Consider the following 27,679-nt stretch of genomic DNA (forward strand, 5'->3'; position numbering starts at 1 on the left):
ATGGTGACGGGCTCGGCGCTGGGAAACCGCAGCCGGGACCGAGCCGCGCCGCCGCCGGCCCCGCGCCCCTCGGTGCCGCCGCCGGGGCGGTGCGGCGGGGCGGCGGCGGCGGCGGTGCTGGCGGGGTTGTGCGCACTGTGCTACGGCAACTCGCTGCGGGGAGAGTTCGTGCACGACGACGTCTGGGCCATCGTCAACAACCCCGACGTGCGGGCGGCCGCTCCCGTGGCCGCCGCTTTCTCCAACGACTTCTGGGGCAAGCGGATGGCGGAGAACACCAGCCACAAGTCCTACCGGCCCCTCTGCGTCCTCACCTTCAAGTAAGTGCCCGGGGCCGGGTGATGATGCCGCGGGTGCGCCCCGGCCCCGACGGTGCGCGAACAGGTGTCTGCGGGCGGCCGGGGGGGACGGGGCGCTCGGGGAAGCGCCTCCGAGTGAGAGGTGCGCAGAGCGACTTCCCCCGAAGTTCTTCCTGCCGCTCAGCCCTCTGCTTTATCCCCAGTACTTCGCTCCGCGGTTGGGTGAGCGTGCCGGGAAGTTGTGCCGTTCCGAAGCGGAGCCGTGGCACCGCGGCCGCCGCGCTCTTCGCGGTCCCCGCGCGGTCCCCGACCGGAGTCCGGGCTCTACGGGGAGGGAAAGAGAGGTCGGGGAGCAGCACAGAATTGACGGTTCTTTCGCTAATCCCAGAAGGAAGAACGAGATCCTCTCCACCTCCTCCTCCTCTCAGAGGAGAACGTGTAGCAGCTCGGCGCGGTCACCAGTCAGTCGTTTCGTCAGCTTTGGCGTTAGCTTGTTCTCTGTTTGCCGTGTTCTGACGTAACACAAATGATGGTGAATGTTTACTCCGTTTTAGTATTTAAAAATGTTTGAGTGCTAGCGGGGAGCTGCGCGGAAGAGCTGATGTAGCGGATGATGCCGAGCACGGGGCTCCCGGTGATCAGCAGTCCGACTCTGTGCATTGCGAACCTCAGGCGGTCCTAAGGAACAAACTCTATAGGCAGCACGAAGTGTGCCGGGAGGAGGTGGTGGTTAGGACCTGCTGAGTAACTGTCCATTCAAATACCTGGTATTTATAAATAACATCTCACGAACTCTCAGAAAATAGAGCCTTTCTGGAAGGCAAGAACAGTTAGGGGAAATCCAGCATCCTTGTGCCGTAAGGACAAGCTTAGAGCTGAGAGCAGTCGGTACCAGCTATTTGGGAACCGTGGCTGGGTGGAACATCCCCCATGCGCAAAACTGAATAGTGCAGATGCCCACGAGCTGAGTTGTTCAGGACAGACTGTATGTGTTCTTGAGGCAGTTCTAAGCAGGTTTCCGCAGAGAACGAAGGGGTAGCAGGCTGCCCCGGGCAGAGCCAGCTCAGTGCACATGGCCTGCCTCCTCCGTTAGGTGCTCAGCCAAACTGTTGCACGGCTGGGGAGCCCTCCGGTGGATCCATTACTCCCACAGCACATCAGTGGGTAATTCAAGAGGTGAGCGAGCCTCCATACATCACAATGCGGCTACGCTGCTGGACTCGGCTGCTGGCCTTGGCTGTGTAGATCAGGTTGTGGAGTTGAGGTCAAATTATGCTAATTAACAGAGTCTTAAACTTTAATAATGGAATGGAAACTGAATGCTTTAGATCACATTTATATATCTTGACGGAACTGGTTTACCCTTTGCTGTTTGAAGAAAGAAAGAGGAAAAGGGGAAAATAAGAACGAAACACTGTCCCATCTACTCCTTTTTGGAAACCAGTAAGATAGACTTTCTGAGCAAGACTTCATTTTCAAGTGCGTATAATAACCATACAGCCAAAGCCTAGGGTCACAGGCACAGTCATTTGTTCACTGGTTGGCACTGCATTTAGAATAAGGAGGGGATCATTTATCTTTCCTGGCTGCAGAGGAAGGCTATTTCCAGTGTCCCAAATACCCTTCCAGCCCTCTGCCTTTCCTCATTCTTCTCACTCCCTGCCTCTCAAGTAGGGTGCCAGAGGCAGATGTTAAGATCTGTGTTGGAATGGATCCTCTGTACCCAGTGCTCCCAAGCAGGATGCAGTGAGAGCGTTCTGCCAGATGATGCTGAACTGTGGCTGAGCTGCATGCTGCTTGCTCTGATGTCCTGCCTGGCACCACTTTGCTGGTTTTACTCTGTTCTCCTGCAGGAGGAGAAAGACTCTACCCCACTGGTTGTTAAATGCTCAACAGGAATGGTCTTTTAACAAAATTGAAATGAATGGCAGCATGATTCTTTGCACCTTCCTGTGGTCATTTTCACCTGGAAGACTTGCCTATCTACAGATCCTCAGTACACAGATACTTTGTCTCCATCTCTTTTCTGTCCTTTGAGGCTGCGAAAGTGAAAGGACTCGTGATGCCCGTGGACTTGTCATTTAATGGAGCACATCTTTCATGTATGCTACATATTCTTGAAACGATCTCAATTAAAAGAATTTATCACTGCTCTGTCAAAAAAAAAAATCTTGACTAAACACTGCTGAAATCTTGTAACGGTGGCTCAGCATCCCTCACTTATTGGAAATCCTAAATGACAGTCCTAATTCTAGCAGATTAACGCTCTAGAGCCAAACAGTGAAAAGAGCTCAACTATTTGGCGCTATTCGCACTGGGTCTGTCAGAATGAATGATGGGAGGAAAATATGAGTGGCCTGTGCTACTAGAATCACTCAGCAAAACTTAACATTTCACAGATCTGCTACGTTTTCTTTTTGTCTGCATGTGGGTTAACATCAGAGGGAGAAAAAGCCTGCATGTGAACTGTTGAATTAAATATTGTTTACTTTGTGTCTTTGAACTTCTCTCACCTTTTCTTCTGACTTCAGTAAAGGAAAGAAGCATTGAAACTGGTTGGTTCAGAGACATCCCTGCTGTGCTTGGATACCTGTTGGGTGACAGGACTAGCATCTGCAAAGGAGATGACATGATAGGCAGTGATTTTGTTTAGTCCTCAGGAAAACTTGATGCTTTCTTCTCCAAGATGTAATTCAATATACTTATTTTTAAAGAAGGTCACTTTTTGTCAATATTCAATTTCTTGGTGCCTTCCACATAAAATGTTAAGGTGAAGGGGAGGAACAGAAGAACTGCCAGCTCTATAATTCATTCAGGACTTTATACTGAAACTGAGTGTTTTCTGTCTTGTACCTTGTCTCTGCTAACAGAAGTTTGGTGAGACATTTTTCCCTCTCTAGCACTGACATTATTTCTTGGCTCTAGTGATTTTGCAGAGTATTTCTCAACTGTTGGAGCAGAAGGTGAAATCCTCAGTACCACCTCTCCTCTCTCTTCTTGCTTTTCTAATCTCTGTTTAGATGGGTGTTTCTGCAATGAAAACCTAAGTGGTAGTTTGTTGTAGTCAGCAACATGGTAGACTTTGCCTCAAGGTGTGTGGTAGAAGGAGATGACAAGAACAAATATTTATTTTTTTCTTTTAAACCCAAATGCCAAAATTTAAAGACTCAATCACATCAGCCCCCTAGTTCTCCAGGTGTCTGAGCAAAGGCCCAGGAGAAGGAAGCCCATTTGGTCTCTTTGATGAGGAGCAGAAAACAGGTGTCAGTGAGGGAGGTGCCACAAGCCCATGAATAACAGCTCACAGGAGGCAAAAGACTGGCAGAGAAGATACTGGCTGGTTACAGTCATTTAGCTGTTGCAGAGACTCAGGAAGATGAAGCTGGCTGGAGGACTGTGGATGATATCTGGTCTTCCTTGAAGGAGATGGATGTCGCAGTTCACTGGAAATGAACTTGGATCCATGAGTGGGTAAGAGTGCTTCCTACAGCTGCTGCTTGGGCTGTTTGGGTCTGGAAAGAGGAGCTGTGAGAGATAAGTCATTGAGAGGAACTCAGTTGTCCCACTGGAAAAGACATAGGCACCACAGCTGGAAGGTCAAGCTGTCTCACTAGTCCTCTGACAGTAAAAATAGGGAAAAAAAGAAGAACCGTCCCATGCTCACTTGCTGACAGCAGAATGGATGGCTCTGCCTGCAGAGGCTGCTGGTCGGTGGTAGCTTGGGTAGCATGAATGCCTTGGGAAAAAATGGGATCCTTCAGCTACAGTTCACATGGTGCAGGCACTGTGAGCCTAGTATGAGACTACCAATGGCTCTAGATCAAACCCTGAAATGATTGTGAGCTTGAGTTAGACATAAATACAGAGCCAAAAGGAGAATTAATTCAATAAGTCACTGCCAACCTTCTGATCTATCTAGTTGCATACAGCTGATCCTTCTGTTTTTTCAGCTGTATCCGTGGTGTGAATTTCAAGGACAGGCAGCTTAGAAAAAACAACCAGGGAAGAAAAAAAGAAATTTTATTTGTTCTTCCTTAATGGTTTATTACGTTTTGACATCACAGGGTAAGACAGCGAGTTATAATGTGTCAGGTTACATATGCACCGCACAAGTATTTTCTTCCCTCCGTGTATCTGTATTAAGGCAATATCACAATGCTTAAGATTATGTCAGTATTTCTCCTATGAACCTTGGTCTAGCATTTCTACCCTCACTATGGCAGTCATTCTCCATATACTGATGCTGTGATGCGTGCCATGAAATCAGTACAGCACTGGTGTAGCCACAGTGGGCTAAAGCTGCAAGGGAGGTGAGGTTCCTGAGAAGTGGCAGTGCTTGTATTAGACCAGCTGTGTTGTAGTTGCAGTATATGGGTACATTTCTAGATGTGTGTGCCTTGATTCTGACCAAGGTGGGACCACGTGGCTGCCATTTTAGATTTGGGGGAGGGTGTGTGTGTGCTGCAAAGCTTGTCTTTTTTCCAGCTCTGGAGTTGCTCATATGAAGCTGATTTAGGGAAGACTTTTTCTTTCTGCCCACCACATTGAGTGTAATTACTATTTAGAAATAGAAGGAGTGATCTGGAACCAAACAGGGAATGTAGCAACGTGTCCGAGTTTGTTTTTTTTTTTTTCTTTTAGTTGTAGGAGCAGGCTGTGCCCCCCTGGGGGAGTGGAGCTGGCAGGGTTGCTTGGACTTCACAGGATGAGGCCAGGTGGCTGCTGATGAAGCCTAGTGCTTAGGGAGTGCCTTAAAGCCTGCAGGACAGTAGGAAGGCTGGGAGCTGTAGGGTGCTGCTGGAGCCTTTGGTTTTGCAGCCTTATGGGTGCCAAAGCTCATGGGTGCCTGCATTCTGCTGAGCCAGTGGTCAGGGTGAAAGTGGGAATCTGCCCTCATGTGCATGGGGAGCTGTGGAAACTGTGCATGAAATGTATTTGATTCCTGTCTGGTTGCAAAATCTTCTCTGTAGCTAAAACTTGTAACAAAGCTTGTTTCTCTCGAGTTGAAAAGGCTTTTATGTTAAGGGGAAGCATTCCCAAAAAGGCCTGGGCAGGTTCTGCGCAAAGATGTGGCTGAGGTGAATGCAGCCACGTCTGTGTTCGCTGCTTTTGTTATTGCTGTTTTGCCTGTATGACACCTACCGATTCCTATTCTTTTTTGCACCAATGTCACTCTTAATTTTCTTTTATCTCCTTTTACCTAAAAGGCTCAGCTCTGAACCTGCCTTCACCCTCACAGGAGCATGCTGTCAGTGCTGTTTAGAGTCCACAAAAATGAAGAGCTCTGGCTGCTGCTGGTTAGCTGAGGGCATTTCTCAGCGTTTGCTTGCTGTGTTTTTGACTTCTTTCCTGGGCTTTCTCATGTATTGTCTCTCAGAGTTAAAAGAAAAGAGTGTTGCTCTGTTTTTATATGTTAAACTTGGTTTTCTGTTCTGTTCAGCATAAATTTGAGTGGCATCTCCTGTGGTCTGCAGTTTGAGCTGAAAGATTACCAAACTTGCTTCAAGTCTGATGGAAAAACTTTTGCATTGCATTTGAAATGTGCTCATAATTTCAGACTAGGTTTCCATTAGTGCCGTTCTCTCTTCTTGATGTCCTGTCTGTCCTAACTTTGTTCTGGCATACCTTGTCTTTTATCCTTATGGTACTTGGAAGGGGACTGCTGGTGTTAAAACATCCAAGTTATTCATCCCCATCACTATCAATCCCTGGAATGCATGTTACTCTCTTGCTATACTTTTGCAAAACAGCATGGATGTGCCAGCATTGCAAACTGCTGTGCATACTGCACTCTACCTGGTATGGGGTGGTGAAGAGTTTTGTGAGATGTTCATTTCTTTCTGTGTATTGCCGTTGCAGATATGATGGTGAAGGACAGCTTTTAAGACAAGCACTCATTTGTTCAAAATCTTGATAAAACAACATCTTGTCAGTCTGTAAATTGCCAGACTGGTTTTTTCCTTGACTGTTTGTGGAAATAAATGTAAAGCTAGGTGAATGGTATATTCAGTATTCTTAGCATAGGAATGACTGCCAAACCACACTTTCTAGTGTAGCACTAGGAATTTTTGCTTAGTGTATTTGCCGCTGCCAAGGTGCTGTTGCTTCTCAGTCTGACTGTGATTCCTGTTTTCTTTTGCTAACCCTGCTAGAAAGCAATAACCTGCTTTGAATGCCAGCATTTACCCAACCCTCTTGTAAGTGGTGGCTTTGCTCTAAGGAAACTGATCTCACTTGGGAATTGATATGTCTTTGTCTTTTCACCCATCCTTTTATAGAAAAAAAAAATAAAGGAAAGACATGTAAGCCTTATTGCCTATTTAATTCCAAGGCATTGTACTGTGCTGTGAAAGTTTACCAGCACAAAGTACTGCTGTGCCAGGGAATTCTGCTGCACTTGTGCTGACTGTCCTATGAATGCTGCTGCAAATGGAACTGATGTTCTTTTTTTCACTGCTGCAGGTATTTCTTAATCTTTGAGCTGTTTCCACACAGGACTTCAGCCACTGTTGCCACTGATGCAGCTGTGCTGTTTTTGGAGTACAGATGCTCATTCTCCTGGCATGCTGTAGATGCATCCCTGGTGATTATGATACTTCACTCTAAAATCGTGAATTAGTTTACATGAAGTTTGTTATATACATCACACAAATCTAAAAGGAAAGGAAGATCATGAGAAACTTCATCCATTCTTGTCTGCTAGATTAACTCACAAATCTGCATGTGAGCCTTCTTCTGTAGAAACTGTGAGGTTTTTATGAGGTGTGGGATGCTCTGAGGATTTCCATTAAGTGTTATTTGCTATAACAAATTACCATTATTATTCTGTGCATTTCTATTTCATAACATGTTGTGGTTTTTGTTAGTCTGTTGAAAATAATAAAACAGTTTAAACTAAACAAGAGCTGCTCGGGGATAATAACGGAGTCTATAAAAAGAGAAACTCTCCAATTATGGTTTACAGTATTATTAAATCATAAGCAGTCTTAAAAAGGTTGAATGAGTCTTTGTTTGTGCAAGAGGATAAAAAGTGCTATATTACAGCCCAAGGCAATTATCTACATAGGTTGCTCTGAAAGTAATGCCTCTTACTTATTTCCACAGAAACTCCCAACAGCTACACGGAACACAATTACACTATTTGATAGAGCAAATTCTCAGCTACAAAGTGCTATTTTTCAACATAGTTACCACCATTAGCTATGCATTTTCACCAGTGACGATCAAGTGTGAATTGCTTTCCCAAGGAGAAGTGTCCCTGCTGACTTCTGTAGGGTACAAATATGTGCCTTGGCTGGAGTGCAGCATGGCAGGCAGTGAACCTTTAATGAGCAGTGCCTGTGGAAGCCTCTTTCTGAGAGCACAGCTCTGTAGATCCTTTTCCTGAAGCAGACACAGGAGGAAAGAAAAAGCTGCCATTGGTTGCAAGGCTGGCTGTGCTAGAACCAGCCCACATATGCTGGAACACTTGGACACACAAGATGTTGGGACTATGGTCTTTGCTCAAATACACGCCAGTGTGGTCTGGGTGAGGAGTAGCACTGGGAATTTTGTAGTGGATTTTTCTCTTGGTGATGTCTTGGTTGATGCTATATTAGAAAATACCTGAGAATGTCATCTGGCTTCCTTGGCACACGTGCTTCTTTTTCATTCAGTCCCCCTTGGCCTTTTGAGGGCCTTTGCGTTTGAACTGCCTTTCACCACTTCTCAGAAGGATTAGCACACTCTTTGCCCGCAGGAACTCTTCCAGCAGAGATGCTGAGGCAGTGCCAATTTCTTCTTCCATAAGTGTTTCATGGGGAGTTCCCTTTAGGAAAGACCTCCTTGGATGAGACGGTGGTGTTTCCCTTTTCAAGTGTGTTCACTTGCTTTACTCAGCCCTGCATCTTTGTAGTCCTATTTGCAAATACCTTTGTGGCCTGATAGAAGCAGTCAGCTCACAAAGTTAGGCCAGCTCATCTGGTCTCCCAGCTATGTGCTCTATGAACGCTGTAGCATATATCTTAACAATTCAGCTGAGGCAGATGTGGTCTTCATGCACATCTTTCAGCCTTTTCAATGCTGCAAGTTAGAAATAATAGTAATATTGGTGAGTTTGGGGCTGGCAAGTTTAAAAATTAAAAAATGTATATACAACTTTTTGTGTGTGCAGGCTTAAATATGGAAGTATAAGGGCCATCCCCTCCCATTCCCTTGCCCGGGAATTGCTCTGCAGTGGGAGAAACTTGGCTTTCTGTAGTAGGCTGCCATTTTCCCTGCAACCTGGTGAGTGTGCAGGGCAACTTTACAAAGTTTTTGTGGCTTGGATTAGAGCTGTGTGGAGCCCCAAATCTGCTCACTCATTTGATGTGCAATGAAGTCAGCTCCTGCTAACGTTTCAAAATCATTCTGCTGTGATTGTTTAGGGACAAAAGAATGTTTCCTTTATTGCCACGTGGCCTAATTTCTTATGACAAAGAGCTTTGTAACCAAAACACTGGTCTGAATATAGTACCTGCGCACAATTGCATTTGATGTTCATGGGCCACCTAAGATGGCATTCAAAACATCCGAGGCATGCTTGCACCCAGATTTTGCTGCTTAATCACAGGCTTAATTGAATAGCATGGTGCCATTATGTTTGTGCTTTGTTCTGCTTCTATGTTTTTGTTTTGTTCTGTTTTTTAATTCTTTAGTAAAGAATATGCAAGGGAATAACCAAGATGTGAGGCTGATGCTTTCACATAACTGCTTTCAAGAACTTAGATCAGGTAATTTTCAGCTAACTTACTTTTCAGTTTTTATTCGTGCTGTGTGCCCTCAAAAGAGGTAGGTGTAAAGAGCATCCCTGACGTTGGGGTAGGGGATATGATAGGGAGGGAAGAATTGTCCATGGTGAGGTTTTACCTCTCTTGCCAATAGAATTGCTTTACAGGACAGGAGAAATGGTCAAGCAACTTCCATGCAGGCTAGTGAGAGATTTTCCAAGAGCGCTGTTGGATATTGTGCCTTTTCGTAACTGGTCCTTGCATGTTGGCCAAATAAATCATAGAAATTGTTTGAATAGGAAGGGACAATTAAAGGTCATCTAGTCCTACTCCCCTGCAAACAGGGACAGTGACAGCTAGAGCTAAATAAGCAGGAATCTTTCATTTTTGGTATGGGGTTTGTCCATATTGCCTGATAACCAGACTCACTTGTCTTCACTGTCCTCACCTGCCCTCATCTGCTTTGGCAATTGTATTTCTGGGGAAGGCACAATTTGACATTGTTTTTAAGGGGAGCTGTGGTCCACCGTGCTGATTTACAGCCAGCAATAATTTGAGGGTCTGAAGAACTGGTCCTGAAGGTGGTCCCTGCCATCGTGCACATCTGCAGGTGTACGGGTGGGAGTGTTGCTTAGGTTGCTGCCTCCATTTCTCTCTGGGCAGGCTGGTGGTGGGTTCACATGGCTGCAGTGTATTTGCAGCTGAAACTCTGCCTGGGTGTCTCTTGCTTCTGTTTGTTGCCATCTTTGTTCTGGCCAACCACTGCCCCCTGTACCAACTGCTGGGTGCCAGGAGCTGCTGAGGCCTTTCCCATTGCTCGGTGCCACGCTGCAGTGAGAGGAGGGGACACCCTCGCTGCCCTCCATTTCTCCTCTGTCTTCTGTGCCCAGCACTGAGTGAAAGCAGTGCCTGCAGCCTGCTCCAGGTTGCTGTGTGCCTGGGCCCCTCCCCAGCTTCTCTGCATTAGGGAGAACAGGAGGAGACACAGGAGTCCAGAGGCAGACTCTGAAGTACCAGAAATGAAGAGACACTTAATTGGCTTTACTTTTTCTATTATTATTATTGTCATTTGAAACTGTATTATCCTTTTGAACTGATTATTGTCCTGTCTTGAAAGAAGTCCAATTGGACAACTGGAATGAACCTTCATGCTGAATTTCAGCAATTCTTGCTGACCAAACCAAAGTACTCTGCATCTCCAAAGAAACAGCTGTGTCTGTAGCTTCCATGACACTGCCTGGAGACTGCAAGTCGCTTGGGGCTGTCCACAGAGCAGCTCAGTGGACACCAGTCTCAATCCTGCTCTCTTCCTTAGGGCTTGCCTGGAGGCTGCAGGGAGCTTGGGGCCATTGGCTGCACTCCTCCTGTTGTCCCAGCACAGCAGCTCAGTGGATGCCAGTCTCACTAAGGCTCTCTTCCTCAGGGCTTGCTTGGAGGGTGCAGGAAAGTCAGGATTTCTGTAGTTCCCATGCAGCAGCTCAGAGGATACCATTTTCAATCCTGCCCTCTTCCTTAGGGCTTGCTTGGAGGCTACAGGGAGCTGTGAACCATCTGCTGGACTCCTTCTGTTGTCCCAGTGCAGCAGTTCAGTGGACACCAGTACCAATCCGGCCCTCTTCCTCCACCTGGAGGCCACAGGGGGCTTAGGGCCATCCTATGGGTTCCTCCTGTGGTGCTCAGCACAGCAGCTCAGAGGACACCAGTCCCAGTTCAAGTCCTTCCCTTTTCCTTAGAGCTAAGGGAAGAAGAGGTGAGAGGGCTTGGGGAAGGATGAGGACTGGGGACAGGGAAGGAAAGGTGAAGGAGCAGCAACTGGGGCGCTCTGGCAGGTGATGACATTTCCACACCGGGATGGAAATCGAGAGCCCCTGGTGTGCTGCCAATGGATGTGGCAATGTCTCTTAGCAAGCATGATGTTATAGTGCTTGCCTTGCCTGGATGGAGATGGATTCACTTCCATTGGTTCTTCCTCTGCAGGCAGATCAACCTCCATGGGCTCAACATTGCCTTCAGGAGGATCAGCATGCTTTGGCTCGGGTTCATTGCTGCTCCCCTGAAGCCTGAACTTCTTTGGTGGAGGAAGCAGGAAAAGAATGTCTATGTAAGGTGTTTCTTGTCCCAGAAGATGGCCACAAGTCAGTTACTGACTGGGGTTCTGTTGTCAGGGTCCCTGTATTGATGAGGGTTGGCAGGGAGCTGGCTCGTGACATTATAACACAGTACCATAGTGGGTGTGATCCTCAGCATGTCCCATGACATTGGAAACATGGCTGTGCTGGACCATGTTGCTATGGCCTGACAGTTGCCCTCCTTGCCGCTAGTGGGATTCTGTAGGACTCTATTTTGAAGCAGGTTTTCTTTAATGATTTTATCCATTACTCCAGTAAAGATCTGGAAGCCATGTTAAGTAAATTTGTGGATGATGTGAACTGGGCGAAGTGTTGACTCCCTTAATTGTGGAGAGGCATTGCCCCAAAACCTTGACAAATTCAAAGTTGGTTGCCATCTGCATGAAGAAGAGCAAGTGCTGGAATCTGCACCAGGGGTGGGACAACCCTGGATCAATGTACAGACGGAGGGATGAGAGGCTGGAGAGCAGCCCCAGGAGAGGGACCTGAGGGTTCTGCTTGGCTGCAAGTTGAATCTGAGCCAGCAGCGCCCTGGAGCCAGAAAGGGCGACTGAGCCTTGGGCTGCATCAGGGCCAGCGCTGCCACTAGGTGAGGTTTGTCCCACTCTGCTCTGTGCTGTGTGGCTTCACCTTTAGCACTGGGTGCATTTGGGGTGCCCCAATATAGGCAGGACATAAAACTGCGAGAGAGTGTCCAAAGGAAGGCTACAAAGATGGGGGGCAAAGTTTGTGAGGAGCAGCTGAGGGCCCTGGTTTTGCTCAGCGCAGAGCAGAGGAGCTGAGGGGAGGCCTGATGGCGGCTGCAGCTCCTCACAGGGAGCGGAGGGGCAGCGCTGAGCTCTGCTCTGTGTGACAGCGACAGGGCCGAGGGAACGGCATGGAGCTGTCAGGGGAGGGCAGCTGGGGGTCAGGGACAGGGTCTGCAGCACAGGGCAGTGGGCATGGAACGGGCTGCCCAGGGCAGTGGGCACGGCCCCAAGTGCTGGAGTTCAAGGGTTATTTGGACTGTGTTCTTGGTGATAGGCTTTGGGTGGTGCTATGTGCAGCCAGGAGTTGGACTCGATGGTCTTGGTGGGTCCCATTCCAACTCTGGATATTCTATAATTTTACAGTATGAGGGGAAAGGGGTGTCTACTGCAGCTCTGTGGTAGCAACAGGAGTGCTGGGGAAAAAAAAAGAAAGAAAAAAAAAAAAAAAGAAAAAAGAAAAGACAACCCTGCTCTTTATGTGTATCTGTACCATAGAATGGCAGGGATTGTAATGGAACTCAAGGATCATCAAGTACCAGCTCCCCCTGCTGCGGGTGGGGTTGCCAACCGCTAGATCAAGTGCTAGATCATGTTGCTCAGGGCCCCATCCAACCTGGCCTTGAGCACCTCCTGGGATAGGGCATCATGTGGTCTCATGCCTTGTCATGGTGTAGTTGCATCAATCCGTACTTCAATGGGAAAGGTCTCGTCCTAGTAAAATCCCACTTTACCCAAACTCTGTGGGTTTCAGCTATTGCCTCCACAAACGCTCCAAGGAGAACAGAAGGGAAATGCACAAGTTAGTCGCCTGGTGCATTAAAGTAGAGTTGACCCCAAGAATGCAGCCCAGGACAGATAGCAGCACACTGCTGCTTCTCAGGAAGGAATGTAGAGAGTATTTATAAAAGCCATGTGTTGTCCGTCCCTCACAGGCATACCACACCTCCTCTGACTTACAAAGAAGGAATGTGTCTGCATGGTAGCAACAGCTTGATAGTGTTGTTATTGGATCATGGATGTCATGAGATGCCCGATAGCTGCTAGTAACAACAGGAGTAGGCATCTGTAGCTAAACCTAAAATGCTTAGATTGATTCAGGTTTTCACTGAGTGTTGTCTGTTTTTCTTTTTTTCTTTTCTATTTTAAATATTCTTAACATTAATACTTCCAAATTCCTTGTTTTTTATATAGAAACCTCACTGGATGCAGACATTTTGTGTGTGTGTATTTGTTCAAATGAGATACAGATGCAGTTACTTGTAAGGAAAATCAAGTTATCTTTAATTGCATGTGAAGCAAATCCTGTCAGCAGCTGTTAAGCAAGTTGACTGTAAAAAACAATGACCAGAAAAATGCATTAATACACTGTGTCAAACAAATGTCGTAACGGCTAGTTATATGCTTCTTTCATGAGAGACACAAATAACAAACTCTCATTCTATCTAAGATGATCTGAGCTAACTTGTCCCAAACATTAGTGTCCTCATAAAAATGATGCTGACTACTATAGCAGCTTCTCAGTGTAGTCCAATTGTCAGTAAAGCATGGAAACAAGGCAAGTGCTGTATTTCTGATGTGGGACTGTGCTAGTGGATGCTGGGAAGCACATCTATTGCTTCAGTGTAGCAAACTTATCTTAATGCAGGGGCGTAGTCCTCCCCCATCCCCATATTATGAAGCTTGCCAAATTCAACTGCATATTTTAGGAGGAAAATTGGGGAAGTGGTTTTCTCTTTAATCAGATAAACCAGAAGTTCAGAGCAATTTTCACTAATTAGTTTAATAGCACTTACATTAGCAGACTGCAAATCAGGCAGAAAGCATAATTTAGTGCATTTGCAAGTTGTCCTGCTATCTCAAAGCTGCCCCAGCCTAGTTATGGCTCTTGTTTTTAATTTCAGGTTAAACATCTTGCTGGCTGGAATGAACCCCTTGTATTTCCACGCAGTGAATGTAATTCTACACTGTCTGGTGACTCTCGTGCTGATGTATACTTGTGACAAAGCTGTGTTCAAGGACTGTCGACTTGCTTTTGTCACAGCGCTGTTCTTTGCTGTGCATCCCATTCACACCGAGGCTGTAAGTATGTGACACTAAAAAGAAAAAAACAAACCAAAACAAAAAAGGTGGCAAAGAATCTAAAAATAGAAGTACACCCTATTTATTTATTTAGTAAGAAACTTCTGAGTCATATGCCATAGGGGGTTGTGATCTTTGCTTTGGGAGATCAAAGATGAGAATACACCATAGTTAACAGAATTTGCAGTTCTTAAGGAAGACGCTCATTCAGACTTGCTGTCTTTCTGTTCTGGTGTTCAATTCTCAGTGAGGGTCCTCAGCACCAGTTCAGCAGTAAATGGGCAGTCAGTCACTCTGTGAAAATGTCAAGCCTTCCATAACCGAAGACCTCATTGAGGCCGCTGTTTCCTGCTGGGACATTGTTCCATGCCTTCACTTGCCTTCTGTAGTCATCAGTGTAAGGGAGAAGCACTGAAGGGAGCATCAGTATGTGTTTGGACCAAGATCACTTGGATAGAGGTCATACGGCCCATGGATTAATTTGTATTGCTTTGAATTAAAAAATAAGAATGTCCTCCTCAGAAAAAGCGTTGGCATAAATACTATGGTAAGTGCACAGAGCAGCAGCCTGTACTGCACTGTTTTACTGCTTGTTCTATGAAAACAGTTAAAGACTTACTCATTCTGCAACCACAGTCTAATAGTGTGGGGAGGTACTTCTCCTGTGGATAAAGTAAGTCTTGCTGTCTTTGCAAAGGAAGTGCAATGTGTAGCTGTCCAGGCTTCAAAAAAAAAAAAAAAAAAAAAAAGCACTTGTTAGCAGAGATACCATTGACATCATAGACTTGTAAGGAGCCTTTGTAAATCAGTGAGCGAAGCGGCTGCTGCTGCTGAGAACTTTTGAGGAGAGATTACCTTAATAACAAAAAGCCGTGAGCCTTACAGTCACTGCCTGTGCTGCCTTGTGTGTACTAATCAGCCAGGCCCCTTTTGATAATGCAGCTCTGTACGACAGGGAAAGTTCTAAAGAAGCACTCTTTGAATTTATTTTTGTCTGGGTCAGAACTTAAAAAGGTTAAAATAAATGCCAGAGCACTGAATATAGATTAATTATGTAAGCTCAAAAGAGGCAAAATTTCAAAGGGCCTTTTATTTGCTTTATGTTCGACTTCAGATCTTTATGAAATGGAATATTGAAATATTTTGTAAAAAATAGTTGTACATCCTTCTCGAGTATTCCCTTTCTTACAAAAAGATTTTGTTATTTGATATGTGGGAAAACTCTCATAAACCCAGATTGTTCAAAGAGAATAAATTACATACGACTCCATTACTTTTTGGCGATAAAGTTTATTCAAATGTTAATTATTAACTCACTCCTATATAATAAGTCTTCTCCAGAGAGTTGTCCTTTCAATAGTCCTTTTCTTTAACAAATCTCAGTTCTGGGAGTTTGATGTGTTTCTCATTCAACTCTTAGTGTACAGAATTAAAGCAGATTCCTGAAACTGGTATTTTTTTCTGTGCAACTTCATTAATATTTTAAAAAGAACTTAATGACTTCCATACTGGATTACTTGTTTGTTTTGCCATTTGAGAAATGCAGTAGTCAAAACTGAGTATATCCTACACCAGCCAAGTTACATTTTGGTGTGGTGAGGGAGGATAACACTTAAGCTTTTTTTTTTTTTTTTTTAATATTTACAGTAGTAGTGGTTAGCAGAGATTGTTGAGACAGTCACTGAATGTATATGTACATGCCTTTTTATATGCCTGCCTTTACATCTGTGTGTTTCTTTCTTTTAGGTAACAGGTATAGTAGGCAGAGCGGATGTCCTCGCCTGTCTACTCTTTCTGTTGGCTTTTCTCTCCTATAATAGGTATGGCTCCTTGGTATCAGTTCTTATAATTGGATAAGATGCTCTGTTTCAGGAAGAAATCCATTGGTTTCTGATCACTGCTGGCAGAGGTCCTTCCTCCAGCATGGTGCTTTGAGGCTGTGCTCTGGGCCATGCTGCAGTTGGAGTGCCCAATAAGTGACACTGCTGAGAAAGCATAAGTGTAAAAAGGGAAGTCAGCATTTCATAGACTTGTAGATTGGTTTGGCTTGGAACAGACCTTAAAGATCATCTAACTCCAACCTTCCATGGGCACAGCTGCCATCCAGGGCCCTATCCAGCCTGGCCTAGAATGTCTCCAGAGACGGAGACAGCTTCTCTGGGCAGCCTGTGCCGGGCCTCACCACCCTCTGAGTAAAGACTTTCCTCCTAACATCTAACCTAAATTTTCTATCTTTTAGTTTAAAGCAGTTCTTCCTTGTCCTATTGCAATCGCCCTGTGTAAAAAGTCACTCCCCCTCCTGTTTATAAGCTCCCCTGAAGTACTGGAAGGCTGCAGTGAGGTGTCCCTGGAGCCTTCTCCAGTGTGAATAAGCCCAGCTCTGTCAGCCTTTCTTCATAGCAGAGGTGCTCCAGCCCTCTGAGCATATTCATGGCCCTCCTCTGGACCTGATCCAACAGCTCAGCTTCCTTCTTGTGCTCGGGGCTTCAGGCCTGGGCGCAGTACTGCAGCTGGGGCCTTACAAGGACAGAGTATTAAGATACCCTTTTCCATTGACGTTACCAACTGACCATACACCAGTAGAGTGTTTCTAAAACTGGACATGAAATTAGAAATAAATGCTTTCTACTAAAGGCATATTATTAGTATGGAGAGTGAAGAATCCAGCCTGTGAGAGTTCAGCATTATGGCCAGACCATTAGTTGTCTTTTTCAGATGAAAACTTGACACTATTTGCTGCGTGCTAAAACTGTAACTGAACAAGCACACATGAGAAATAGCTTTGCTTGAATGGAGTTTCTGCCCCTTCACATTGATGTTTCATTTTGGAAAAGCTGCTCATGTTCTTCTAGGGATGTTTGCTACAAATCTAGATCTGTTTTCATCTAAGGTTTTGAAGGTGTAAATCTGGTAGTGACCCTGTAGGAATTTTTTGTTTGATTTTGATTTTTTTTGTTTGTTTTCTTCTTCTCTCTCATATAGACTTAGACTTAGGATTTTAAGGATTAGGGCGTACACTGACCCAGAGGAGTGTGAGTGAGATGGGGGGATGTTTTGCATGCATGGTGCATTTTGTCACACCAGGAAAACTTAAACATATGTGTTCTAAGTGACAGAAAGCAGGTGTTTCTCTAACCTTTGTGTTTTTACTTACTCTACCTTCCTCTGACTACTTAATGCCTACCTCATCTTTCTGCTCATCTTTTACTCTTCTGCTCAAGTTCCTGGTGCACCTCTCAGTAGTTGTACTTTCCCTTCCTGCCCCAGTGTCTAAGACTTTCTTCATTTGTCAGCAAACAGTGTAGATTGTTCACCTCACTTTTTATCAGGATTTCAAGAAACTAAGGAAAATTGCCTCAATATTTGTGTGAATGTAGTAAATATATTTTAAATTTTCTGCTATTTTCATGCATGTCAAATTTGTTTTTCAGGAGTGTGGACCAGCTTTATGTTGGGGAACATTTCCCTCCCACTGCCTCCCCATTCTTTTTGCTGCTTAGTTTATTCCTTGGGACGTGTGCAATGCTCGTGAAAGAAACTGGAGTCACTGTGTTTGGTGTGTGCTTGGTATATGACTTCTTTTCCCTCTCCTGCAATAGCCTCAAACTGTAAGTAATCTCTATGCTAACCGTGCTTTCCAGTGTTACTGCCTGTATATACAGAATATGTATCATTAGACAGCACTGTCAGAGATGTCTTGCCTTTCTGAATTCAATGGCACTCATTTGACAGATTTGGAAGGCACCAAGTTTTCATTCTGGTGTTGTTTGTTATTCTAGTTGCCTGTTAAATTTTGCTTGACAAATTGACCAAATGTGAAGAACTCGTCTCTGAAGTGCTCAGTTCGCTCTGGCAAGACCAATATTTATTTCTTACAGGGGAGCTCAGGCTGAATTATTAACATTTTAACATTTCTCTGGTTTAACTCTTTCTGCTAGTGTTATTGTTGAAGTATGTTATGACACTCAGTAGTAAAATCAAGGTTAATCCTTCTTGTCCTTAAAAAAATCGGAAAAGAGGGGAAGATATCCAGCCTGTTCTGGAATGATTGGCATAATTAGCAACTTCTATTAGAGTTATAAGAAAAAAAATCAAATCCTTGAGGACTGTATCTCTCACCCACATTGTTTTCCAGTAACTATATAACTGCATCTCCATTAAAAGGCAGAATTCTTTCAGCTGATAAGAGCTGTCTTTCATGCATTTCTGTCCGCTACTATGCTGGGACAGATCTGTCAACAAGTGAGCACATGTGAGAGCTTGCTGCTGCTGCTGACAGGAGGTCCTGCTCCTGCCATCACCTCCCACGTTCCTACCTGCCTTGTACCCTGGGCCCTGCAGCCCGTCACACCCCAGAAGGAATTGCCATGCTTGAGTTGTAGAGCAGGCTGCTGAATTCATGTTCCTGCAGTAGTGCTTTCAGTCACCTCCCAGCAGGATTTGGGGGCTTGTCTTGGGATTTCTCCTGCTTTCATCTGTTGACTAAGTTGTAACAGTGTCACTGGTGGGCAAGTAGCCAGTGAGATTTCTGGGAGCTGACAGGCGTCACACTGCTCACTGCAGGCACACAGTGCCTGTGTTTGCAGGCTGCTGCGTGGTGTTCCAGGAGCTGCCTGGCTAAAGATGACACAAATATAATTGCTGGGAAAACCTATGTCTTCCCTCCCTCTCTCCCTCCCTCCATTTAGTTTTCACATTCCCTTAGCTTTGCATCCCAGTGCTTAGGTTTTTTCCTGTGCTCCAGTGGCACTCAGTTGCCCAGATGTGGCAGCTGCTTAGCTTGCAGAAAGGAAGCTCTGCGGTTCAGATGTGCTGCATTTTAATATTTGCTCTAGTCGCGTGTCTTGTGTGCTCTGTGACACTCAGGATTTTGTGATTTTTCTTTTCTAAGGGGCAGCAGAAAACCAGTAGCCTTCTTCATACTGCTGAAACTCATAGAAACACAGAATGGCTTAGATCGGAAGGAATCTTGAAACCCACCCAACTGCAGCCCCATGCTGTGGGCAGGGCTGCCACCCAGCAGCAGAGCTGCCCAGGGCCCCATCCAACCTGGTCCTGAACACTCCAGGGATGGGGCACCCACAGCTTCTCTGGGCAGCCTGTGCCAGGGCCTCACCGTCCTCCTCTCCTCCTCCTGTTCTTTCCACCATCCTGTACAAATTGGATCTCTGTTCAAACAAGGCAGAGTACAGTTATTTTCTGCACCAAAAAATTGAGGATTGAGGCATATTATTTCTCACTGTGCTTCCCATCATGCTGGAGCTGCAGAGAGCAGTTCTGCATAGGCATGCTTGTCTTGTGCTGCTCTTGGGTGTCTTCCACTAGTTTTAGGTAGGAAGCAGTAAGTCCCGTCCTCCCAATGCACATCACCTTAATCTTAAGTAAATTGTCTGTTGCAGTGAGATGCCGTTATTGTGCCACAATGTTCGACCTTTTAATAAGCATGCAAAACTGAAACTGACGTCTTATCTTTCCAATTTCCCCTCTTTTCCCCCTTTTCTCTGCTTTTTCAATGCCTGCCTAGGAGGAATGGGGGCACCCATACAAGATCTGTCCGGCAGCCTGCAGCTTCACTCCCTGCCTCGCTGCCAGTCTCATCTCGGGAGAATGGGAAGCATCGCTTCGCTCACAGGACTGCCTGGAGCTCCTGCCACCCTGAGGAGCCGCGCAGCAGTGGCCTTCCTGTGCCCAGCAAAGCTATCTGGGCTATTCGCAGGTACTGCATGTTGCCTGACTCTCCCCTTGTAGCTAATCCGACCGTATCAGCTCCTCTGCTTTGGTTTAGGTGCTAAGAGCCTGAAATCTGTAATTTTTCTTCCCTTATTGGGGAAGGAGATGAGGAGAAGGGTAGGAAGAAGGGAAGAAACAGGGAAGAGTTAAAAAGTGCGCTTCTACCTGGGAAAGGAGAATATCTGAGGACTGTGCATGTCCTGAGGCCTCCAGTCCTAGGATGATGTTGGTATGCAGTGTGCTCCTTCCCAACATCTTCATGGGTAAAGTCAGAATTGTAATGCTAGCTTGAATGTGAAAAGTAGGAATGTGTGCATGTGTACAGCAGCACTTGCCTCGCTTTGGGTGCTGTGTATCTCTCAGTGCACATCTGAGGATATAATTTCTATGTGTTTATAAATGTGTGCATATGAGAGTGATGGTGATGCCCACTCTTGCCTTACACCTGCGAGCTTGCACATAATGGTGAAAATGGGGATCAGGCAACAGCAGAGTGATTTTTATAGTCAGTGTGTCTAGCAGTTCTCAACATGTTCATTGTGCATCTCACTTGGGGAGAAAGTACTCTCTGAACTCAGGGCCATTCTTTGCCTTGGAGCTGTGCTTGGTGCCCTTGCTCAATTTGAATAGCACTACAGCTACAGTGAGCAAACAGCAGGTTTTAGCTTCAGCATACTTAGCAGCAGCTTTACTGCTGATATTTGGCTTTAGCTACAAAATAATCACAATATGATTTACTTTTTGGAGACTGTAGTAATGAATTGCCCCACGCTACCTACTTCTTGTAGAAAGTGTTTTATTCCTGGAATAGATGAGAAATTATCTGCTGCAGTTCTGTATTCGTTTAATCTTCTTGCTGCATCAGTATGGATGGTGTACAGGCTGTTACATGCAGTCCTTTCCTTCTCATTGCAGAATCTGTTTGCTCTATATTTAGGTTAAATGGTTCAGCCCACTTGAGAGCTGCTAAGACACAGACTGATCGTCCTGGTGTTTAGTCTGATGGGTCTGACTTATGTGTAGTTGTGTTCTTGGCTTTGTTTTTAACAAGGAGAGAAGTGGGTTTGGCTGTGTTGCCTCTCTGTGTGGGAACCCATGACAGAAGGATGATGAGGAAGTTGTCTTCTCAGGGTGGCTCACTGCCAGCTGCTCCGACACCCAGACTCCTCTGGTACTGGGAACAGCTTCTGAAATGTGTACTGAGTTTTTTGTTTGTTTTCATTTCTTCTCCTGTATTTCCAAATGAGTAGAACTATTAAATAAACACAGATGACCCCTGTTCATTCTGATAGGCCGGGCCAGAATGGGCAGTCTGAATACCTCTTGGAGCATCTTGCCTCCAAAGTTTAGTATGTGATGGGGAAGAGTAATCTGAGCACAGACACTGGGGCAGCTGCTATTCCTGACTTTTGTTCTTTCCCTATTTCTTTAAGTGCATTAATTCTCTTTGTATTTCTTTGTCATTTTCCCTGACAGATACTGTGCTGGAGACTGTCGCTGTAAGAAATACCTCCTGTCTTACTCCATCATCTTGTTCTTTGTATCTTTTACCACTGTTTCTTTCTTTCCTAGTATTGTTCCTGTCTCCCCATCTTTGCTTTATACCTTTTCCAGACACTGTCCTTCTGCCCTTTTTGGGAGCATTCCTTTCTTGCTCCTGGGAAAAGTCTCTGGTGTTCTGGATTCAGGAGAGGGTTGCGGAAGTCGCACTGTGGGGACAGTGCGTATGGAATGGCTTCAGAGGGTGTTTGCCCATGATGCCAACTGTCGTTTCCTTTTCAGCAGCTGCTTCTTAAAGTGTTGGAAAGGATTTCTGCACGCGGCAAATATGTGTGTACATAGCTGTTTTCTTTCTCAAAAGAGGCTCTCATGGTAGAAGCCTCTCGGCTCCTCTTTTCAAGTGACAGTGCACAGCACTCTTATGATGACCCATTGCATGACAGCTCGCTGAGGAATGCCTGGAGTGGAGCTGGCTTGGGCCCAGTAGCTGAGAGAGAAGCTGGATGTGGCATGTTTGTGTGATAGCTGCCTGAGAGCTCTGCTAGAAAGCTTGGGGATGCTGCTGTGATGCTGTGTCCCTGGGTTCTAGGTCAGATGTCAGGGGGAAGTTCTTTACCAAGAGAACGGTGAGGTGCTGGAACAGGCTGCCCATAGAGACTGTGGGTGCCTCATCACTGGAACTGTCCAAGGCCAAGCTGGATGTGGACCTGGGCAGCCTGATCTAGCATTAAATGGGGAAGTTGGTAGCCCTGCATGTGGCAGGAGGATTGGTGCTTCATGATCCTTGAGGTCCCTTCCAACCCAGGCCATTCTGTGATTCTTCTAATATTTGTATGTGCAGAGTTCCAGTTGAGAACTTCTCTGCTCTCAGGCTTACAGGAATGAGGGACTGCTTTGCTCTTGGTTTGGCTGTTCCTAAGAGTTATTATGTTTTCAATTCTCTGAAAGCAGTACTGAACCAGATAATATTTTCTTGTTGGAATTGCACTGTATGTACAAAATGACAGCCTGGACAATCTGACCAGTGCCTGTGTGTCTACTGTCAACGTTTACTAGTTACTCTTAAAAAAATAAATGTGCTGCTACAGCATTTGTTCCTTAAACAGATCAAACAGATGCAGTGTTTCCAAGAGATCTTCTCAAGTACTAACCCCGTGGTGTGCACTTGCAGTTGTATGGAACTGCAAAGATTAAATATATTGCAGCTCAGCACCTCAAAATGTCATCCACATCACCTGGAGATCAGGGAACCACTACCTACTCATGCAGCTGTGGTCCTCCCCTTAATTCCATTTGCTGACTCCTGTCACAGGACGGATTAAACTAGTTTAAATACTTACTGTATGCAGTCTTTCTCTAGAGCTATTGGAATATTATATGATGTGAAATAGGAAGCAGGCAAAGCAATTACTCTGCTAAAAGGCAATCCATCTTTGGGGGGTGGAATAGTAAATCAGGAAATCCTTGCTATCACTAAAAAAAAGATAGGAGGGGAAAAAAATTGAAATTGCTGTCAAACATGCAGAATTAATTACACGATTTATTCTCTGTCATTGATGTTTCCCTGATTTGTGTAGATCTCACAGCAACAGGGAAGGGAAAAGATTTTTAGAAACTCGAGAACTGGAAGACTGATTGGAGGTGGTCAGATTGCTTCAAGTGTCTTACATAGTGCACCAAGCTGCTTGATTGTAAGCTGTTTTCTAGCTTAAGCAGTGTGCAACTATTTCATTCTATTCTTTCAGCTCACTTGTAATGTGGCCAATTAGATTTCTATTTAATAATAATTGACGATGTGTACCCTCCTATTAAAGCTAACTGAAAGATACGGAAAAAGCTAATGGAGGAGTTGAGGCATTCTAATTAGCAGTAACTGGAGTTAGTTATGTAAATTCTTGGTGCAGGGAGATGTCTCTGTGAATGTGTGGGTTGCAGCTCTGGGTGCGTTCAGAAGTAAGGAATGAGTTAGGCTGGGTGAAACTGCAGGTTTTATCACCATGATTTATTACAATTTAGGGGGTTGTTGGCATGTACTGCTGAAACAGAGTAACTTCAGATCTCTTATCAGTTTGATCAGGCTGCCTGAGTTTCAAGGCCTGAAAGAGGCTAGTGACTACGCATGTCCTCCTGCGTGATGCAAACACAGAACAGATGAGAGGAACTTTCACATCAACCTTCTGTTTAGGATGAAGCCAGAACTTCAGTGCTTTCACTACGGTGAAAGAATATGATTGTATGGCATAGAATCACAGAATGGTTTGGATTAGAAAGGATTTTAAAGCCCATCCAATTCCAGCACCCCTTCTGTGGGCAGGAACACCTACCACTAGATCAGGCTGCCCAGGTCCACATCCAGGTTGGCCTTGGACACTTCCAGTGATGGGGTACCCACAGTCTCTATAGCAGCCTGTTGCTGTGCCTCGTCGCTCTCTGAGGAAATAATTTCCTCCTAATATCTAATCCAAACCTATCCCTTTTTAGTTTAAACCATTACCCCTTGGGTAAAGATTCTCTTCCCATGATTTTTTTGGCCTCCTTTAGAGGCTCAGAGACCTCTGTGAGGTCTCCCCAGAGCCTTTTCCAGGCTAAATAATGCCATATTTCTCAGCATTTCTTCATGGGAGAGATGCTTTAGCAGTTACTGTAGCAGGCCCACATCTGTCTTAGGTTGCACGCTCTGGATGCAGTGTTCCAGGTGGGGTCTTACGAGAGCAGAATCCGGTTATCAAACAATATCAGTACCTCATTGCACACCATAGTGTTACTCTGATGCATTTAATGAGACTGGTATGTGTGAAGCAACAAGTTGTCATAGTTCCTTCTGAAAGTTGTGTACATATTTAGTCATTCTTTTTCTTGATTTCTTGAACTCATTGATAAATGAAAACTGGGAATTATTTTTTGACTATTTTTCCCCATTATTATTCCAAAACCAAGTAGTATAGTTACAATTTTGTCACTTCACAGATGCCTCACACTCACCACTGCTAAATGTTTAGTCTGTGACCTCCCTCTCATATCTCTTAGCCACCTTGATGTTTTTGAGCTTTCTGAGTCTGTAGTTGGGCCACAGTCAAAGATATGGGCATTCTTGAAAGATAAGACTTCTCAGTAACTTGCATGCTTTTGAAATGGAAATCTGCGTTTCTCTTTGATCATCTAAAAACTGATCTTTATTGCATATGCTGTTGGTAACTCTTCCCTTAGAATTGACAATAGACCAATTTTTAGTATGATCATTTTCTGCGTAGTCAAACCCTTATATTAGTTTATTTTTTTGTGCGCGTTTCTTTTTTACTTTCTTGCCAAATGACAGAACAAGAAGGGGATGTACTTGGAGCTGTGCCCAACAGTGTCACTTCATATCTCTGCATATGTGCAAAAGAGACCGAGGGAGCTCACTGCGTGTTAGCACTGTAGGATCTGGACAGAAAACCCATTGATGTAAAATTCAATGAAGTCCCTTAAGGTTGTTGCAGGGATAAATGTGACCTGATGACTAAACCATCAGCAATGTTGTTTCCTTTTGCAGGAGTAGGGGAAGGGGAATGGAAACACTGTGCAGAACATGGTGCATTCCAGAGATGGCTTTGCTGGCCTGAAGATTGATATAGTACGAGCGAAAGTATGTTGAGGTCATAATGTATCTTCCCCACGTCCCAGCACAGTGTGCGTGTTCTGTTCTTGAGCTGAAACAGATGCTGTCCACCAACATGAAAGAGTAGAGGGAGAGGCATATGTGACCTGCAACTGGGTAGAAATTGCATGAATTTCGTTTGGCTCTTTCCCCACTGGGTGCTAACAGAATGACTTTTTCTAATTCTTGAGTAGTGATTACTTTTATTATATTTTTAAAGCTACTTTTGTAGTTTAGCACATCGCTGCTCTAACATGAAGTCTCTCTTGAAAAAGCAGAAATCTTAGCTGCATTTCTAATGCTTCTCCTTGCAATGCAGTCCTAGATTCATAGCTAATACAGACAGAATAGTGTAGTGGGTTTCACAGATGCATTGATCCTGGGTTTCACAGGATATCTCTCTTGCAAACTTGGAATTTTCTTGAATTTGTCAGAATTTTATATCAAGCCATGACTTAAAATATGAAATTGCCTGGGGTACAGGAGTGCTAGGAGGACATTTTCTGTTAGATTTCTTACAGCTTTCTTAAACTTTAGAAAGCCGTTCTTGTGCTCGTGTGACCTGAAGGTAGCGATGATTGCACTCATACACAAAGCACAGCAAGTAAAGAGCACTGCATACTTCTTACAAAATGCGAAGACCTAACTATTATTTTTACCTTGTGAACATACAACAAAAGAGGAGGCTGGATACTTGATATGGCCTGACTTTGCAAACACTGCCAGAATAGTTGGTAGAGAACCCTGAAGACGGTGACCTGGTTTAGAATTCAGTCTGTGGTGGTAAGGGTCTGGGAATCTGGCAATCAAAATGATTTTATTCTCAAGAAAGCATAATGAATAACCTGGAACTTTAAGCCTAGGCTTTTCATTTCTTTCCTCTCTTAGTGGTGATTTCCTGAGGGCTCTGTTTTTTAAAAGCAATGAGTAATCTCACGGTCTGTGATGCTCAGAACAACGTTTGATGTTAGACTGTCTCTGTGCAAAAGGAGAGAGAAGTGCTGAATGGTCACTGGCTGTGTGTTGAATTTTTTTGGGTGGGAAGGGGTGTGGGGGGATTGTGGTTTAAAATCAAACTTTACCCCAAAAGACAAGCAGGAGTCCCAAGACCTGAAAAAGCACTGAATGTGCTGAAAGAACAGATTAGATAAGCACCATCGTTTCCTTGGTATCTGGGGGATGCTTCTTGTATGGTTTGCAAGCTTTTTTTAGTTGTAGGAGGCTTGCTAGTGCTCTGCCATTCTTGCTATTTAGTAAGCTTAAGTTGTGAATGAAATTCAGACCCCTTAGGGGAGGTGTATTGCAGGGGTGGATTTGACCAGCAGTTTGCTTTTCTCTGTACTCATTCCTTTAGAACATTTTTCCATTGTGAGTCTGAGCTGTAGCTACTGCTGTGTCCATGTCCTGTCCTTTCAGGAGATGTTCCCTAACTGTACCATGTGAATCTTGTTCTTCTTCTTTGTTTATAGTCAACAATAATACTGTCATGCTCAAATAGTACCAGAGGCCACTGGAAGTCTTTATTAGAGCCTAGGAGTACATGCAAAGTCAGTGTCTTAAAGCCTTGGATTCAGCCTGGGATTTCAGTGCTCTGATTTGTGACTGTCTTCCACAGAACCCTTGCATAATCTTGGGAAAATTGTTCCCACTGTGCGTGCTAGAAAATGAGGCAGAGTGATGCATGTTTCCTTTCTACCTTCATTTATTTGTTTGATGTGATTGTTGTTTTATGTACATTATGTACATTTATGTACATTAAGATGTAAATTTCTTAGGTCAGTCTAAGGAACGTCTCTCTTCTGCATGCTTGTGGCTTTGTGTGTCTTAATCTTGCAAATCTGCAACTGCTACCTCAGTACAAGTAATTGAAGTCATTTATTGCTAACTAAAGTTTACTTCAAAACAGCACTGCCTTGGTGTGATGATCACTAATGCTGCACACACACACACACACACAAGAAGATATATTAAGACATGGGGAAGAATACAAGAGGAATGGTTTTAAACTAAAGGAGGGGAAATTTAGATTAGATGTTGGGGGAAGTTTCTTTACAGAGACAGTGGTGAGGTGCTGGAACAGGCTGCCTAGAGAGGCTGTGGATGCCCCATCCCTGGGGGTGTTCAAGGCCAGATTGGATGAGGCCCTGGGCAATCTACTCTAGTGCTTGATCTAGCAGTTGGCAACCCTGCCTGTGGCAGGGGGCTTGCAATTTTGATAATCCTTGAGGTCCCTTCCAATCTGGGCCATTCTATGACAGTTTTTAATTGCACGATCACGTGCCATTTTTTCTGCATGATCCATCTCTACTGAGTGCCCAGAATGGCTGGTGCTCGCTTAATGAGCAACTGTTCAATATTTTGTTTCTTCCTTGTCCAAAGCATGGCTCCATGCCCTGTTTACATCATATTAAGGCCTGTTCTGAGAAAGATTAACTTCTTTTTGATTATTTCTCTGTGTACAAACTACCAAGTACAATATTTCCTCACCAATTGTTGCTTCAATCTGTAACCTTTAAATTACTCTTGGCATAATTTCTGGATGTCCTGTTTCTTTGCTTTCGGAAAAAAAAAACAAGGAAAGTGAGTAAACAGTTTCAGAGGGTTGCCACAAGGGTATGAACAGTTGGATTGAAAACTATGGATCCACCTCATAGACATCTGCTACTGGAGCAGACAAACTGATGGCAGCAGTAAGTTGTGCTCTATAGGAGGGAGTACTAGAGGAAACAGGGGACTTTTTCCTTCAGATCTTTGTGTCTTTGTTGGCAGAGATCAGACATCATGATGACACGATGTTCCCTTCCAGACT

The 27,679-nt window shown here is 44.7% G+C and overlaps 1 protein-coding gene across 2 annotated transcripts in view; it reads left to right on the plus strand.

Moving 5' to 3' along the window:
• TMTC1 (transmembrane O-mannosyltransferase targeting cadherins 1) overlaps positions 1-27,679 on the plus strand; it is a 147,000-nt gene continuing 119,321 nt past the window's right edge. Inside the window, exons 1-5 of one of the 2 annotated variants that reach the window (XM_048934325.1) lie at positions 1-320; positions 13,826-14,003; positions 15,750-15,823; positions 17,435-17,611; positions 19,528-19,719. In XM_048934325.1, coding sequence (XP_048790282.1) covers positions 1-320; positions 13,826-14,003; positions 15,750-15,823; positions 17,435-17,611; positions 19,528-19,719 — 941 coding nt within the window. Of the gene's footprint in view, positions 321-3,531; positions 3,771-13,825; positions 14,004-15,749; positions 15,824-17,434; positions 17,612-19,527; positions 19,720-27,679 lie in introns of those variants that run through there. The other variant, XM_048934326.1, reaches the window with a different exon arrangement.

The sequence above is a fragment of the Lagopus muta genome, chromosome 1 (assembly GCF_023343835.1).
Source record: "Lagopus muta isolate bLagMut1 chromosome 1, bLagMut1 primary, whole genome shotgun sequence".
Taxonomy (NCBI): Eukaryota; Metazoa; Chordata; class Aves; order Galliformes; family Phasianidae; genus Lagopus; species Lagopus muta.